At 55.7% G+C, this 17394-nt stretch overlaps 1 protein-coding gene across 1 annotated transcript; it reads left to right on the top strand.

Moving 5' to 3' along the window:
- Nucleotides 1-556: 556 nt before the first annotated feature.
- Nucleotides 557-9713, top strand: LOC133767740 (keratin, type II cytoskeletal 73-like). Its single transcript, XM_062202176.1, has 9 exons — nt 557-1003; nt 2642-2856; nt 3788-3848; nt 4255-4350; nt 5267-5431; nt 7267-7392; nt 7719-7939; nt 8800-8834; nt 9472-9713. The coding sequence occupies exons 1-9, from the start codon at nt 557-559 to the stop codon at nt 9711-9713; spliced, it is 1608 nt and encodes a 535-aa protein (XP_062058160.1).
- The last annotated feature ends 7681 nt before the right edge of the window (nt 9714-17394 follow it).

A 17394-nucleotide genomic window follows, 5' to 3' on the forward strand; every position in this document is an offset into this window, starting at 1 on the left:
AGCCAGGCTCCACGAGGGAGCAGGGGACTTGCCCGGGGGGGCTCAGCACAGGGAACACAGCCTAAGAGCCATCCCAGGAGGCCTGGGAAGCCAGACCAGGACGATCTCTTCCTAACCACATAAAAGCCACCCAGCAGGGCCCTGCACCAGCCCATCTGATGCCTGCATGGTCCTGAGATTTCTCACGGATGGCACTGGCAATTAGAGGTTCCTCCCCCGCCTGAGCACCCCCACAGTCCCAGCCTCTCCCCCCTCCCTGGGGAAGGACTACTGGGGCTGCGACAAACCTCCCAACCAGGCTAATTACTCGTGTCAGTGAGATAAAACTCAATTACAGGAGCAAGGCTTGCAAGCCCAGCACTTCAGGGGTTTTCAAGTTATTTACCCAGTGCCTCTGATTTTGCTGGGGAAAAAATGATTTCTTGCTCCCAGGCACACCTAACCCATCAATTAGAGCGGTGGCTCCCTCCTGAGCACTATATAGCCGGAGCCTGAGATCAGAGGTGGGCTGACTGCATCACAGTGAGCGCCTACCCCAGCCCTCTGCCTCCCCGTCATGAGTCGCCAGTTCACCTGCAAGCCCTTGTCCGCCGCCAAGGGGGGCTTCAGCGGCTGCTCGGCCGTGCTCTCCGGGGGCAGCTCGTCCTCCTTCCGGGCAGGGGGCAAAGGGCTCAGTGGGGGCTTCGGCAGCCGGAGCCTCTACAGCCTGGGGGGCACCCGGAGCATCTCCTTCAATGTAGCCAGTGGCAGCGGGCGGGCTGGGGGCTATGGGTTTGGCCGGAGCCGGCCCAGTGGCTTTGCGGGCAGCATGTTTGGCAGTGCGGCCGTGGGGTCTGCGGGTCCGTCTGTCTTCCCGCCGGGGGGCATCCACCAGGTGACCATCAACAAGAGCCTGCTGGCCCCCCTCCACGTGGAGCTGGACCCTGAGATCCAGCGGGTGCGCGCCCAGGAGCGGGAGCAGATCAAGGCGCTGAACAACAAGTTTGCCTCCTTCATCGACAAGGTGGGAGCCGTAGGGCTTGCAGCTGCAACTTTCCGGCCCCCGGAGGGGTGGGGGTGGGGGTGGGGGTGGGGATGCTGTCTGAAGTGCAGGAAGGCAGGTGCAGCCCAGGCGTAGCAGGTGGACCAAGCCCTGGATGCCGAGGGAGCTGCAGAGTTTAGTCCGGGAGCAGGCATAGGAGACAGACAGAATGGCCTGGGAGGTGTCAAAGCCAGGCAGAGCAGAGGCCCTTGGCAGCCCGGAGTATCTAGATAAGCGGGGGACACCCCTCCTCCCTTGTGGGACTCCAACCTCAGTCCGCAGCACTCTCGAGCGGTAAGGCCAGGAGGCAGGGGCCACGTGCACCAGGGCGATGGTTCTCAGACGTGGTCCCGAACCAGCAGCACCAGCATCCCCGGAACCCTCAGTGGATGTGAGCTTTCTTGGCCCCAGCCCAGAGTGTCTGTATCAGAGACCCTGGTGCGGGACCCTCACGGAGATGATGGTAAACTCTCAGGTTTGGGAACCACTGAGGAACAGGGTGGCCAAAGGTCTTGGAAAGTAGAGACTTCCTGAGCTGTGCAGAGCTGGGGAAGCTCCCCAGGAAGGACCTCTGAGCTAGGGTATTGAAGCATGAGTAGGAGCTTTCCAGATGCAGATGAGAGAAAGACAGTCTGGGGAGAGAGAGCGTGTGTACCATGGTAGAACTTGCTTGGGGAGGGCACCTCAGTTCTTGCGCGTTGGGTGAATGGTGAGGGAGAGGAGGAGCAGCCAGCAGCCAGGCTCTTCACAAAGATAAGGAACTTGAACTTGACCCTGCAGGTGAGGTAAAGCCACCCCAGGATTTGAAGGCAGGGAAGAAGGATATTGTTAGATTGCAAGAATTGTATTGTAAGAATGCTTGGTCTCCCCCCTGGGATAAGGCTCTGAGATAATGCAGGTTCTGACCTGGATTCCGGGTCTCCCATGTGGGTGCAGGGGCCCAAGGACTTGGGCTATCTTCTACTGCTTTCTCAGGTGCATTAGCAGGGAGCTGGATCGGAAGTGGAGCAGCTGGGACTCAAACTGGCTCCCCTATGGGATGCCGGCACTGCAGGTGGAGGCTTTCCCCGCTACGCCACAGCGCAGGTCCCGAGGTCTTTTTTTTTTTTTTTGACAGGCAGAGTGGACAGTGAGAGAGAGACAGAGAGAAAGGTCTTCCTTTTTTGCTGTTGGTTCACCCTCCAATGGCCACCGCGGTTGGCGCGCTGCGGCCGGCGCACCGCGCTGATCCGATGGCAGGAGCCAGGTGCTTCTCCTGGTCTCCCATGGGGTGCAGGGCCCAAGGACTTGGGTCATCCTCCACTGCACTCCCTGGCCACAGCAGAGAGCTGGCCTGGAAGAGGGGCAACCGGGACAGGATCGGTGCCCCGACTGGGACTAGAACCCGGTGTGCCGGCGCCACAAGGCGGAGGATTAGCCTAGTGAGCCGCGGCGCCGGCCAGGTCCCGAGGTCTTGATCTTGACAGATCTAGAAGGAAATGAGCTTTGGGGCTGCTCGTGGAGTGAGGACCTCCGACAAAAGCCTGCGGCATAGGCAGACAACAGTTCCTGTCTTGGGACAGAAACCTCCTCCCCTCTCTCCCCGTTGACCCACTGCCTGTGCTGTGCCTTGGGTCCCAGGTGCGCTTCCTGGAGCAGCAGAACCAGGTGCTGGAGACCAAGTGGGCGCTGCTGCAGCAGCTGGACCTGAACAACTGCAGGAACAACCTGGAGCCCATCTTCGAGGGCTACATCAGCAGCCTGCAGAGGCAGCTGGAGACGCTGGCCGGGGACCGGGTGAGGCTGGACTCGGAGCTGAGGACCATGCGTGACGTGGTGGAGGACTACAAGAAGCGGTGAGCGGGGCTGCGGCACCCAGGCTGGCCGCCTCCTGGGGCTGGGCTTTCCCAGCAGGCACCAGGGCATTGGCCTCTGGGCACAGATGGGCAATGGGAGCCAGGCGGGCTGGACGGTGGCCAGGCAGCCGCGTGGGCAGTGTCAGGGCTGTCCCTGCAGGCGGTCCACCTCTCTCCACTGCCCACCCAAGGGGCCTGTGTGTGCACCACGGCCCCTTGCTCCTCAGCTGCCTGCCACCTGTGCCCCGGGGTCAGGGAACTCCCCCAGCACGGTTCCTGTAGGGCTTTAGGTCTTGGACACGTGGCCATGCTCCTTGCTCTTGTCTCGGGGACAGTTCTGGCTTCCCTGGAATGCCTGCCTCGGCGTGGAGTGGAGATGCTGGAAGGGACATCAGACCGCGGAGAGCAGGAGGAACCTTCTCTCTCCGCTGGCATCCCAGGAAACCCCCTGCCTGGCTGTCCAGTCCCCAGGCCACTGCCCAAACAGTCCTTGACGGCTGGCACAGGACACAGACTTGCACCACGTTCGGCTGTTGGAGGGGCCTCTCTCTTCTTCTTGCACCGTGAGAATACGCCTGCACACACACATGCACACACATACACACATGCACACACGCACCCGCACTCACACACACTCATGCACACATACACCTATACACACATGCACATATGGACACACACATACATGCACACATACACACAAGGATATACACACACATGCACATACACACATACATTCACACACATACATGTACACACATACATACATGCACACACATACACACAAGGATGTACACACATACACACATGCATCCACACACATACACGGATACACACACATGCACACACACATACACATGTACATGCAGACACACACACATGCGCACACACACACATGCGCCCCATGCTCACTCTGACACTTCTCCTCCAGGTATGAAGAGGAGATAAACAAGCGCACGACTGCTGAGAATGAGTTCGTGGTGCTCAAGAAGGTGAGCAGGGTTCACGGCCGGAGGCCAGAAGAGCCTGCAGCTGGGCGGGCTGGGGATGGCTGGGGGCATCTGGATCTTAGCTCACTTTGGGAGGGGCCGCAGGTCGACCTTCCAGCTCTGGCAAATGTCCGTGGCTGCCGCAGCTCCTGAGTGCAGAGCCACCAGCTGTGTGCGCCCCGCCTGGCAGCGGGGAGAGCTCCACACCTGCTCTCTGGGAAACAGAGGCAGGAGGAGCCCAGGACATCCCAGGGACGGGGCCATGGGCTCACCACGAGCCCTGGCTGGGCGGCTGGTCCTTGCCCCTGGGGCTTGAGTCTGCTTCCCTGGGGAGCAGTCGCAGGTTGGGCACTGGCACGGCCGTGTCGGGGAGGGGCCTGTTTGGGTGATGTTGGGGCTCTGGCCCTAGGACGTGGATGCTGCGTACCTGAGCAAGGTGGAGCTGCAGGCCAAGGTGGACGCCCTGGACAGAGAAACCAAGTTCTTCAAGTGCCTGTATGAGGGGGTAAGACGCCCCAGCCCCCTCCTGTGAGGTCAGACCCGTGATGGGCAGCTACTTCCTGTAGGAGCCCGAGGGGCCGCCCTCACGGGGGTGCTGGGAGCTGTGTAGACCGAAGCTGAAAGTGGCAATGTGCCTGAACCTTCTGCGTCCCTGCCAGTCTCTGGAAGTCAGTTCCCACTGAACTCTAGCCAGACAGGCTTTTTTTAAAAGATTTATTTATTTATTTGAAAGGCAGAGTTACAGAGAGATTTTTTATCTGCTGGTTCACTCCAGAAATGGCCACAATGGCTGGAGCTGGGCAGATCCAAAGCCAGGAGCCAGGAGCTTCCTCCAGGTCTCCCATGTGGGTACAGGAGCTCAACAACTTGACCATCTTCCACTGCTTTCCCAGCCCATAGCAGAGAGCTGGATCAGAAGTGGAGTAGCTGGGACTCGAACTGGCATCCATATAAGATGCCGGCATTGCGGGTGGTGGCTTTACCCACTATGGCCCTAGCCAAATATATTCGTCTTCCTGGTTGCCTGTTTCCTGGGGTCTTGAGCAGGCATCTGCGGGTGAGAATGTGTGTGGAGGCTTCCCCCACTCTATGAACATCTGGATTCAGGCTTCAGCCTGTGGCTGGGTGTGTGTGGGTTCCAGGGCTTAGTGTCCCCTACAGGGTGGCCACTAACCCCCTCCTGTCCTGTCTCAGGGACCGACATGGAGGCTGCTTTCTTCTGGGGCCACTTCAGACCCATTGGCAGTGTTTTGGTGTGGGATTGGCCCCTCTGGGGCAGTGTGCTCTGTTCTCACCAGCTTCGGGGAGTCTGGCTCTGCCTGGGGTGGCCCCGGGCCAGCTGGTGAGGAGGGGCTGATCACCTTAGCACCTTCCTTGGTCCCGGAAAGCATGTCACAATTCTGCGCTTCCCTTGTCCCCAGGAGATCGCCCAGATGCAGTCCCACATCAGCGACACGTCCGTGGTGCTGTCCATGGACAACAACCGTAACCTGGACCTGGACAGCATCATCGCTGAGGTGCGCGCCCAGTACGAGGACATCGCCCAGAGAAGCAAGGTGGAGGCCGAGGCGCTGTACCAGACCAAGGTGAGGCGGCCCAGCTCCCCAGGGTCAGCGGTGCCGGGGGGCCTCGGGGCCCAGTGTCTGTCTGGTCTGAACCATCAGGAGGGAGGAGGAAGCCCAGCTCTGTCCTTGTGGCTCATTCCCACGGCAGCCCCGTGGGGGTGTGCAGGGCTGAGAGCCAGCGACTGTGGGGCGGAGTCTGGATGAGCCATGGCGGAGTCCGGGGCAGGGGTGGGGCAGGTGGTAGACACATACGCTGACTCAGCATCTCAACTCCGCCAGGAACCTTAGTAAGTGAGGGGGCTCTGCAGGGTGGCCTGAAGTCAGGTGGTCCCTACCTTTTCATCGACGTCCGGCTGCAAAGACCAAGGGGGCACCCAAGACGTGGAGACCTCTGATGGGTGCTGGGCGGGGTCGGGCGCTCCAAGTAATCTGCCTTTTCCCCTTTCCCTAATTGCTTCTTGCTGTTTATCTGGATCTTTCTCAAGGGAAATCCACACTCTTGGGAGATCTTATCTCTCCCTCCCCAGCCTCCTGCCTGGAGACAGATTTGGCCTGTAGCGGGGGAGGAGGTGACTCCCCTGAGGCCCAGGAGACAACACAGGCCCAGCCTGGGCCCCAGATCCTCATAGGATGGTGCTGGGAGCCAGGGCTGGGAGTGCCTTGTGGCTGTGGTACTCTGGGTTGTCACTAGCCCCTTGCTTCCTGGGCTGTTCTCCCCTCCCCCCACCAGCTCTTTCCAGAGGAAACAGGCCAGGTCCGCTCAGACAGGGTCTTTGCACCCCTTGCTGTCTGGGCTTATCTCCCACTTCTCCCACTAACAGCAAGATTGACCAAACAAGAGTGCCTCTGAGAGCAAACACAAGGAGCAGAGACAGAAGCCCCGCCCACCACACCCAGCCTCGCCCCACCCTGCCCTCCACAAGTCTCTCAGGAAACCTGCACCTGTGGCCAAGCTTCCAGGGACAGACGGGGCCTGGCCAAAGTCGCACCTGTTCTGTGCGCCTCTTAAGCCAAATTCTGGGGTAGAACTGTCAGTGGGTGACATCACAGGCAGGAGGAACTGAAAACAAGCAAATGATTTGAAGTTCATGGCGGGCATCCCTGCAGCACCTTAACTTGAGAGCCAAACGCTTGCCCCTATGAGACATTTTTTGGGCCCCAACCAGGCGGCATGCTAGGCACTGGTGATTCAGAAATAAAAGTCCCCTGCCATCCATTCATTCTGAGTCTGCCCAGGGAGACAACAAAGGTGTGCAATCACAGTACAGTGAGGTAAGACCTATGGACTGGCAATGGGCGCACACTTGCATCCAGCCAAGGGATCAGGGAAGGCTTTCTGGAGGAAGTGGCTCTGGATGGGTTGGAGCCGGCCAGGGGAAAAGGCAGGCAGGATAGGGGAATTTCCAGGTTTGGGGGGGGGGCGCTCATGCAAAGACTCAGAGACAGCAGACCACATGGGACATTAGGGGGAGCCGAGGGACTGTTTGGCACAACTGGGGAGACAGGCAGGGGTTGGGCAGGGGCAGTGAGAACTGAGCATCTTGTTCCCTTGCTGTGAATTTGAATTTGACCTTGAGTTTGAAGAGCTGTAGGCAAAGGCATCCTCACTGGAGCTGTGTGTTACAAAGTTGCAGCATAGAGAATGGGAGACTTTGAGCGGTCTCAAGCCAGACAACCCCAAGGCAACCAAACTCAGCAGACAAATGGTTGACCAGGAGGCTGTGGACAGGCTTGGTGGAGACAAGGACCTCTCCCTGCCTCTGCCACGGCCCCCAAGCCAGAGCCCAGCCTCGGAGCCAGGCGGGGTGCTGTCCAACCCCAACTCAATGCCACTGCTTCGGCCCCTCTGTCCCCAGTTCCAGGAGCTGCAGCTGGCGGCCGGCCGGCACGGGGATGACCTCAAGCACACCAAGAACGAGATCTCGGAGCTGACCCGGCTTACCCAAAGGCTGCGCTCAGAGATCGAGAGCGTGAAGAAGCAGGTGAAAGGCTGGGGAGGCTCCTGACTCACTCCCAAGGCAGGGGAGATCCGCTTAGCACAGCCCCTGGCCCTCCTCCCTCTCGGGATCCTCCAGCCCAGAATCTCCGGCTCATCCCCCGCCCTCAGCTCCCATCCCGAGCCTGGAGCAATCGCAGGGCCTTCTCACAAAGCTGAAGGGCTCCAAAGACCAAGCCTCCAGCGGGCCCAGGTTCTGGGGACCCCCTCACCATGGCTGTGGCTGTGGCTGTATCTCTGCTCTAGAGACTGGGGCAGGTCTAGCCCCAGGGAGCTCATGATGGGCAGGGAATTCTTCCTTCTGCCCCTCAGTGTGGCAACCTGGAGACGGCCGTGGCAGACGCCGAGCAGCGAGGTGACTGCGCCCTCAAGGACGCCCGGGCCAAGCTGGACGAGTTGGAGGCCGCCCTGCAGCAGGCCAAGGAGGAGCTGGCCCGGATGCTGCGTGAGCACCAGGAGCTCATGAGCGTGAAGCTGGCCCTGGACATTGAGATCGCCACCTACCGCAAGCTGCTGGAGGGCGAGGAGTGCAGGTGCGGGATGGAGGGGCCGGAAGCACTTTGGCAATCCTCAGAGTCCAGCTCGAGGGGCAGGTGGTGGGGCTGGAGTCACCTGCTGTTGGCCTGGGACACAGTCTGAAGCAGCAACCACTTAGATAATGGGAGAGCAGTGTCCTCCTTTGCAGATGTCTCTGGGGACAGTGTCTCAATGACACCACTCAGACACCCGCCCATGTCATCCATATTAATTGTGATACAAGAGGATCTGAGTCTCTGGGCAGGAGGCATCCGGCCAAAGATGAATTAAGTCATTTTATTTGTATTATCTTTGCTTGCATTGCTACTTCTTCTTTTTTTTTTTTTTCTTTTCTTCTTTGGAGAGGCATTTCTGGTTCCCTATTTACCCTGGCGATACAAGACTTCCTTATAAGAGAAATGCAGTTTGGTGATAAAATGCACAGCTCATTAGACACTAGCTCTAGCATGTGGATGTTGCACGTGGTCACAGCAGCGTTCAGAAGGTGCTACAGGAGGCACTGGCCTCTGAGGAGCCCTGCGCCAGCTGAGCACCATGTTGCGACTGACACCCAGAGAGGGAAAGCACCCTGAAGTCCCCTTGTTAGCTCCTGGTCCTGGGTTTGCTCAGGCACCAGCTTCACCGACTGCGGCAGTGGGTTTAAGAGAAACCCCTGCAGGAGGGACCACTCCAGGAGTGGAGTGGGGGCGGGGCTCCAGCGTTGCCGGCAAGTGGGAGGGGGTGTGTGGGGGAGGGGACTAGACGCAGCAGGTGCATCTGGCCAGCAGCTGGGCTCGGGGAGGGCGGGCCGGCTGATGATTTCTGGGATGGTGTCCAGGCCGGGGTGGGGACTCACTGTGCTTTTCTCTCTGTGCAGAATGTCTGGAGAATACACCAACTCCGTGAGCATTTGTGAGTATTTCACGCCTCTTTAGGAAGTTTCTTTAGGCAATCAACAAGCATCAAGGGAGTGAGTGGGTGTGCCCACGGGACAGCCTGGGCTCCACCTGGTGGACCCTTATGATGACATATGAGGGCACTTTAGAAAGTGAGTGGGAAAATAGAATTCAAAAGTATGTTCATTTTGGTGCAAAAAATTGACATTCTGGCCAATATTTATTTTTTATAGTTGGCATTTTTTGAAGACCCCCCATCCCTGCTCCCATGGGAGACGTGCAGCCTCCCCATTCAGAGGGGACTCAGCCTCCCCACCTTGGCCTTGTCCCAGAAATCCCAGGTGCATGGCAGAGGCTCTGGGTGCCACCCCTCCCCCAGCTTCCTGCAGGAAGATGCTGTGAGCACAGAGGGTCCCACATCCTCCCTGAAAACAGAGACCTGCCTTGTGGCTTCAGGGGGCCCAGGCTGTTTCTCCTGGCATTTGAGATGCTCAGGACAGAAGCAGATGTCACCAACCCCAAGTTCATGAGTGTTTGTGAAGTGTTTGTTTAAGAGGTGACATTTGAGCTTGGACTGGGAAGGTGGGGGGGGGGACCCAGGGTCACCGCTGCCGGGGACACCCACTCACCATGCCTCTCTCCACCCTCCACAGCGGTGGTCAGCAGCTCCACGGCCGGGACTGCGGGCACAGGGCCCAGCTATGGGTTCGGCGGTGCTGGCACCTACAGCTACCGGCCAGGCACCCTCGGGAGCTACAATACGCTGTCGGGGGGCTGCGTCACTGGCAGTGGGAACTGCAGCCCCCGTGCGGAGGTCAAGGCCAAGCTGGGCAGTGCAGGCGAATTCAGGGACACCCCAGCGAAGACCTCAGCCCCCAAGAAAACCACGAGATAAAGCGACAGCTCCTTCCCCAGCGGGCATTAGGGAGTTACTTGGCTGTGTGCTCCCTGGCCACAGGCTGTCTCCTGGGACAGCACCCCCAGCTCAGATCAGATACTTGCTTGTAGGCTGCACCTCATGCAGCCGCCGCTCATTCTTCAGCATGGAGTCCCCCTTGTCGCTGGTCCTATCAGTCAAGGGATTTGTGCTCTGAGTCCGTGAGTTCATGTCCTGGTTCAGACTTCACACCCCTGCTTTCTATGTCTCACCAATAAACTTGGGAAACTCACGCAGAGCCAGGCTGTGTCTCTCTCCTGAGGAAACTGTCATCTCTGGCCCATGTGGAGTGGCCAGTGGGTGGGAACCAGAGTGTCTTTGGATCTGAGCAAGAGGTCCTCCATAGATGGACCCCACTGTCCCCTCTACTGGGCTTCTGATGTCTGGGGCTCACCCCTTTCTCCATCCCCAGCAGGTGCTTCTCCCAGGCCTGTGTTCCAGTGAACACACGCTCCGTTAAGGACACTGTGTGTTCTCAGCAGGGAGGAGAAGCCAATCTTTGTCTGGTGGCAAGATTTAGAACTGCTCAGGAGCCAGTGTTAGAAAAGCTGGGGCTGGAGCTGCACCTGCCCTGCGTCTGCTCCCTGTTCCCCAAGAAAGGACCCAGGAGTAGATTCCTCTCTAAGGCAACAGCTGCTGCTCTCTTGAGCCTCACAGAGTTCCCACTGAATTGTGTGTGGATGAGCATGTGTATGTGTGTGTGCATGTGTGAATGTGCCGTGTGTTCATGTGTGTGTGTGTGTGAGAGAGAGAGAGAGAGGCCATCCCTGTCACATACATGGCTTTGTTGCTCAACCACACAGATGCTCAGAGATTTCTCCTAAGTCCCCATGCCAGGACACCACAGGATGCAAAAGCCAGAGAGAAGCAAGCGCTCCAGCCCCAGGGTGCGGCTCCCATGCTGCATCTCAGTGGGGTCCGTGGATTCAGGTCCAGAGTTAGACTCTGCAAGGACTGGAGGACCATGAACAAAGCTTCCAGCCCCTTCTGGACTTCCTCTCTTTGGCTATAACACAGGCAGAAGTGGTACACCCAGGTGGCTGGTGAGCTCAAACAAGACAGCAGAGGCTGCCCTATGCAGTTCCTGGCACGGAATTGATGTTTAGTAATATTAGTGGGGGACCGACCCCGTGGCATAGTGGGTAAAGCTCCCGCCTGCAGTGCCGGCATCCAATATGAGTAACGATTCATGTCTTGGCTGCTCAACTTCTGATCCAGCTCTCTGCTGTGGCCTGGGAAAGCAGTAGAATATGGCCCATGTTCATGGGCCCCTGCACCCACGTGGGAGACCCAGAAAAGACTCCTGGCTCCTGGCTTTGGATTGGCACAGCTCTAGCCATTGCAGCCAATTGGGGAGTGAACCAGTGGATGGAAGACCTCTCTCTCTGCCTCTCCTCTCTCTGTGTATCTCTTTCAAATAAATAAATAAAACTTCTAAAAAATGTTTGTGGGGACAGAAGCTTGTCCTCCATATTTGTGGCTCAAAAACTTAATTAGCTCACTGGAAGAAGCTTATAGCTGCTGCCAAAGCATTTCCTGAAATCCACACTTGAAGTGGCCCCTGCCTTTGTCATTTTCTCTTCATTGTAGCAAATACCTGACCAGAGCTACTTAAGAAGGGTAGAGGCTTATTTTGGCTCATGGTTTTGAAGGTTCACAGTCCAAGATCGGGTGGCCCCACTGGGCTGGAACCTGACCAGTGGGTGGTGGCAACCGCCGGGGGTGCTGTGACATGTGCAGAGGAAGGGCTGGGTGACCCAGAGAGAAAGGGCCAAACCAAACTCAGCCTCTGTAACCAAGCCACTGCCTTTGGGGGCCTTCTGCCCACTGAGCCCACCTCCCAGCCTCCATCCTTCATCCATCAACCATGAGTGTTAATCCATCAACCACTTGAGGACCCAGCCTTTAATACATGGGACTTTGGGGGCCACCCAAATTAATATCGAAGTCATAACAATGCCCATAAACCATAAGGACAGTCTGTTTATTTCCCAAGGGAGGCTGATAGAGTAAGCGGACTTGGGAATCTGCGCTTATGCCAGTGGAGGAGAGCAGCTCAACAAATGCTTACCAGGTGTTCTTCCTGTGCGTGGTACATGCTGGTGCTTGGGATGCAAGGACAAAGACACCTATGTATGGCCCTAACAGAGACTTAACCACAACAGGTGTCACCGCAGCCCTGTGCTATCAGTAACAGAAGGCTACCCCACACAAGCAGCCATTGTTGTTCCTGGAATCACAAATGAGGAGTCCTTTGCAAGAGTGAAAAACTGGGTTAAAGAGCTTCAGAGGTAGGGACTGGTGCTGTGGCGTAGCGGGTAAAACTTCTGCCTGCAGTGCCGGCATCCCATATGGGTGCCGGTTTGAGACCCGGCTGCTCTGCTTCTGATTCAGCTCTCTGCTATGGCCTAGGAAAGCAGTGGAAGATGGCCCAAGTCCTTGGGCCCCTGCACCTGTGTAGGAGACTAGGAGCAAGCTCCTGGCTTCGGATTGGCACAGCTGTTGTGGTCAACTGGGGAGTGAACCAGCGAATGGAAGATTCTCTCTCTCTCTCTCTCACTCTCTCTCTCTCTCTCTCTCCCTCTCTCCCTCTCTCCCTCTCTCCCTCTCTTCCTCTCTCCCTCTCTCCCTCTGCCTCTCTATAACTCTGACTTTCAAATGAACAAATGAATCTTTAAAAAAAGCTTCAGGCGACATACGTCACCTATGCAGGCGACAACAGCTTATTATTCAAGGAGCTGTCAGCTAAAACATCAACAGATGTCACTGAAACAGGTCAGGCAATAGCTAAAAAGGATGAAGCCCAGACTCCAGGGGTGAATTCTGCTAGTGGAAGAGGAGCAGACCTTACTGGACCTACAGAAGCAACCAGCAGTTGGCGAGGCGGTAACTAGACCTCCAGTTTGAACCAGCTGGGAAATCCTTCTGCTTCCTAAATACCAGCAGGACTGCAGCATTGAACCAGCCCAGTGGGACTTCCGAAAAGGAGAGGCTTAGGGGAGAGTCAAGTTTCTAATATGGCTTTGAACTCGTGATGAATGACGCCCGGGTCCCCTCGGACCAGTGTTCCAGCAGCAGACAGGGGAAACGGCTACTGTGTGTCCCCTTCTCTCATGGTGGTCATTTCTCATCACTGCAGGTGGATACAAATGACTCCCTTGACCCTCAGTTAACCAGCCAGCGTCTCTAAACTGGCAGCACAGTCATCTGTGAAAAGAACTTGGAATTTATTGGGACTTTCCAGAAAATGCTTTTTAGGAGATTCGGAGTGTACTAATGCTTGGGTACAGTACTCCAGGCAAAGAGCAATTTTGCTTGGTATCTGTGCTTAAATTACATTTGTACTTTTTAATAAATTAACCACAAGAAAAATCTCCGGATGATGGAGGGGGATGAGCACTGGTGGCATCCAAATGACAGTCACTCCTGTTATTTTTTAAAATGGCTAAAAAAAAGTCAAATGTAAACCCCATCTTATTTTAGAAATATGGAAACTGAAAAACATGACTTAGTGGATGGTGTTCCCTTCACACATGTGAGCTTTCTTTTTTTTAAAAAAAGATTTATTTATTTATTTGAAAGGCAGAGTTACACAGAGAGAGGAGAGGCAGAGAAACAGAGAGGTCTTCCATCCACTGGTTCACTCCCCAGAGGACCACAATGGCTGGAGCTGTGCCAATCTGAAGCCAGGAGCCAGGAGCTTCTTCTGGGTCTCCCATGCAGGTGTAGGGTCCCAAGGACTTGGGCCATCTTCTACTGCTTTCCCAGGCCACAGCAGAGAGCTGGATCAGAAGTGGAACAGCCGGGACTCGAACCAGTGCCCATATGGAATGCCGGCACTGCAGGCAGCGGCTCTACCCGCTATGCCACAGCACTGGCCCCTATGTGAGCTCTTAAAAAAAAAAAAAAAATGAAAGCAGGTGTCTGCGATTTCTATTTAATCCCTGCTGGCTATTACATAGGTCTTGTCTGGGAGCAGGGAGAGAGCTTTTGTTCCCTCCAGGTATAATGTAGCTAATGTAGCCAATGCAGTAACAATTATGTACATTTGAACTCGGTTACTTTAAATTTGATCTTCTGCTGTACTGTAAATAGGGCACTGCACTGTAGTCTCCCTATATGTTTATTACTTTTCTGTAACCTTTAAGGAGTGCTTAAAGTGTACAAATGTACAGTTACCAAGACAGCTAATTAACTTCTCTTCCGCCTTTGAAATGAAGGGCTTTCAGTTGTCCCTCCCTGGGAAGAACCATAATAAGCAATATCCCTGTTATTTGCAACATAATGATTGTGATGTTAGTGACAGTCTTGCAGCCTTGTTTTCCAAAGTTCATTCTATTTTGATCAGTTCGTATATTGCACTGATTATTTTAGGCAATTTCTTTTTGTTAAAAAAGATTTATTTATTTATTTATTTGAAAGGCAGAGTTACAGAGAGGCAGAGGCAGGGAGAGAGAGAGAGAGAGAGAGAGAGAGAGAGAGAGAGAGGTCTTCCATCCGCTGGTTCACTCCCCAGCTGGCCGCAATGGCCGGAGCTGCATGGATCCAAAGCCAGGAGCCAGGAGCAGAGTGACAGAGAGTAAGAGATCTTCCATCCATCCACTGGTTCACTCTTCAAATGGCTATGATGGTGAGGGTCTGGCCAGGCCAAACCAGGAGCTAGGAACTCCATCTGAGTTTCCCTTGTGGGTGCAGGGACCCAAGCAATTGGGCCATCTTTCACTGCTTTCCCAGGCCACAGTAGAGAGTTGGATGGGAAGTGGAGCAGCTGGGACTCGAACCGGCGCCCATATGGGATGCCAGCACTGCAGGTGGGAGCTTTATCTGCTATGCCACAATGCTAGCCCCTTTATTTTTTTTTGAAAGCTGTCATTTACCAAAACATAGACATTCACATTAGAAAATCCAGAAATAGTGAAAAGTAGAGGAACAACCCCATTTTTACACAATCCTACTTCTCGGTGGCTGTGGAAAACATGGAGTTTTGGGCCACCCTTCGGCACAGCAAAAGCACCAAGTGTCCCCAGCCCTGGGTGACAGCTCAGCACCACCCATCAATTTATTTATTTATTAGATTTTAATTTTTTTAAAGATTTAATTATTTTACTTGAAAGTCAGAGTTACACACAGAGAGAAAGAAAGGCAGAGAAAGAGAGAGAGAGAGGTCTTCCATCTGCTGGTTCACTCTCCAATTGGCCACAAATGCCAGAGCAGCACCAATCTGAAGCCAGGAGCCAGGAGCCAGGAGCTTCTTCCATGTCTCCCACGTGGATGCAGGGGCCCAAGTACCTGGGCCATCTTCTACTGCTTTCCCAGGCCATAGCAGAGAGCTGGATTGGAAATGGAGCAACCGGGTCTTGAACAGTGCCCATATGGGATGCCAGTGCTTCAGGACAGGGCGTTAACCTGCTGTGCCACAGTGCCGGCCCCTAGATTTTAATTTTTTATGACTTTGTCAACTTTTTATTTTTTTGCATAAAATTATATTTATTTTCAAATTCCACTTGCATTAACTTTTTAAAAATTATTTTGTTTAAGGAATACAACTACATGCATTTAATATATACAGATTTGGGAACTTGAAGATTCTTCCCGCTCTCTCTCTCCCACTCACACTCCAGCCCTTTTTTCTCCTCCGTCTGCCTTTCCCTTTCTAATTTTTTATGGAGATTCATTTTTTCAGATAATTTTATTCATTTTTAATTTTTTTAGAGCAGTTGTAGAGTCACAGCAAAAAATAGGGGGGCAGGTATGGAGATTGCCCCTGGCCTCTCCCTGGGGCCAACAAGCCCCACCAGAGCACGCAGTATTTGTCACATCAGATGAGCCTACGTCAGGGGGCCACTATCACCCAGAGTCTGCAGTTTGGGGCTCACTGGTGGTCTTCAGGTTTTGTGGATTTGGACGACACACGTACGGCGACCCCTGTTTACTGCTGCAGCATCCTGCCCGTCACTGTCCAGCTCTGGCTTCCCAGGGCAATGCTGCTGGCCTGGTCTAGAAATCCAGGGGTGGCGTTAGCCCGAGAGCTAATGGGAGAGGTGGCCACCCGGGGCCCGAGGTGGCACAGCCAGCCGCCGCCAGGAGCAGGTGCAACAGGGGTTCCTTCTCCCAGCCCTCAGCCGCCTTTGATCCCACACGTCTGTCCCTACAGCATCCGCGATAAGGGTAATCCCGGGGTGGAGGAATCCTGATTGGTCGCGCCAGCCGTGCCCTCGAGGAAGATAAGGATGCCATCCTTCCTGTTCCCTGGGCGGGAGAAGTCACCCAGGAGACATGGTCTCAGAAACTCCCTCTGTAGGTCACTCCACCGAAGGACTGCTCCTCTCCCAGCCGGATCCCCTTCCTCGCGTCTGTCCTGGGGGCCAGAATTAGCAAACGAGTCCTTGTGCTTTTCAGGAAAACAAACACTCTGGCTAAAATTAGGGGGCGGAAGGAAAAATCGCACGAAATACTGAAAAGCGTAACCCGGAGCCCCTCTCAAGGCTACTGGTCCCCAGCCGTGATGACATCACTTCTCCCTGAGGACTACAGGTTGCGCCCCCGCCCCCACCCCGCCCCAACAAGGCAGCCCAGGGACACCGCAGACGCCCCTATCTGTCCATCTGGCCCGGCGCCATCTGCACCACTCACCTTGGCTGCTATTACGCCCTGGGGTTGGCCCAGGGGAGGCTGTGTCAGCCGAGCACCCCCAGGTGTCCTCGGGTAGCCCCTGTGAGGGTCCCACGGCAAGCTTAGGCTCGGTCGCGAGCCGTGCAGGCAAACAGGGAGGAACCAAAACGTTGCTTTCCAGGGTAACGCCTGCATGTCCAGTGGCCGCTAGCTCGCCGCCGCCGATATCCTCTCCGTGTTTAAAATTCCGCGGCGACTCGTTCTGCTCCCAACGCTGAAATGATCGCTGTTCTATGGGGGATTAGCCTTGCTGCCGGACTCCGGCCACGTTTGATGCCGGATCAGCAATGCCAGGGCAGCAGGGGTCACTCCGGGGGCTCTTGGATTGGACGAGTGATCATTTTCTGCTCTTAAAATTAAGCAAAGCAGTCTTCCAAGCCACGCCCACAGGCGTCCAGCGTTCTCCAGCCGCCACCTCCCCTACCCTTCAACCAGACCTGCTCTTAGCTCTGGCTCAATATCAGCCCTCGGCACTTGGGACCCGAACCCTGGGCCGGGGTGGGGGTGCGGTGGTTCCTGTACGAGGGGCTGCGATCCCCCCCGCCCCAACTCAGCAGCTCCTGCCCTGACAGGAGGGGACGACTCTCTAGAACATTCTTGACCCTGGTCCTGTGCACCTGCGGTAGAGCCAGTCTGCACATAGCTCCACAAACACCCCCAGCCCCCGGCACCCACGCACCGGCCAGACCCTCAGGAGGTGTGCTCCGAGATCCCGCCGGGATAAGCCTGGTAATTGGAGGGCAGCGGGCGGAGATAGGCGGCCAAATTATTATAATGCAGGAGCAAAGCAAATGCTGGGTTCTGGGCCGTTTTACGGGGGACTCAAGGTGGGAGACAAAAATCTGAGAGCGGATGGTAATTTCCCCGATGAAGAAGAGGCTCCAGGGGATCTAAAAGGAGTTCCGGACCTACAAATTAGGCTGACTCCAGCCCCCTGGTGCGCCCGGATATTTAAGGGGCGCGCCAG

Source organism: Lepus europaeus, chromosome 10 (assembly GCF_033115175.1).
Source record: "Lepus europaeus isolate LE1 chromosome 10, mLepTim1.pri, whole genome shotgun sequence".
Lineage (NCBI taxonomy): Eukaryota > Metazoa > Chordata > Mammalia > Lagomorpha > Leporidae > Lepus > Lepus europaeus.

Coding starts and splice junctions, on each gene's coding strand:
- LOC133767740 (XM_062202176.1), top strand. CDS start 557: ATGAGTCGCCAGTTCACCTGCAAGCCCTTGTCCGCCGCCAAGGGGGGC. Junction 1,004..2,641: donor TTGCCTCCTTCATCGACAAG/GTGGGAGCCGTA, acceptor CTTGGGTCCCAG/GTGCGCTTCCTGGAGCAGCA. Junction 7,393..7,718: donor TCGAGAGCGTGAAGAAGCAG/GTGAAAGGCTGG, acceptor TCTGCCCCTCAG/TGTGGCAACCTGGAGACGGC.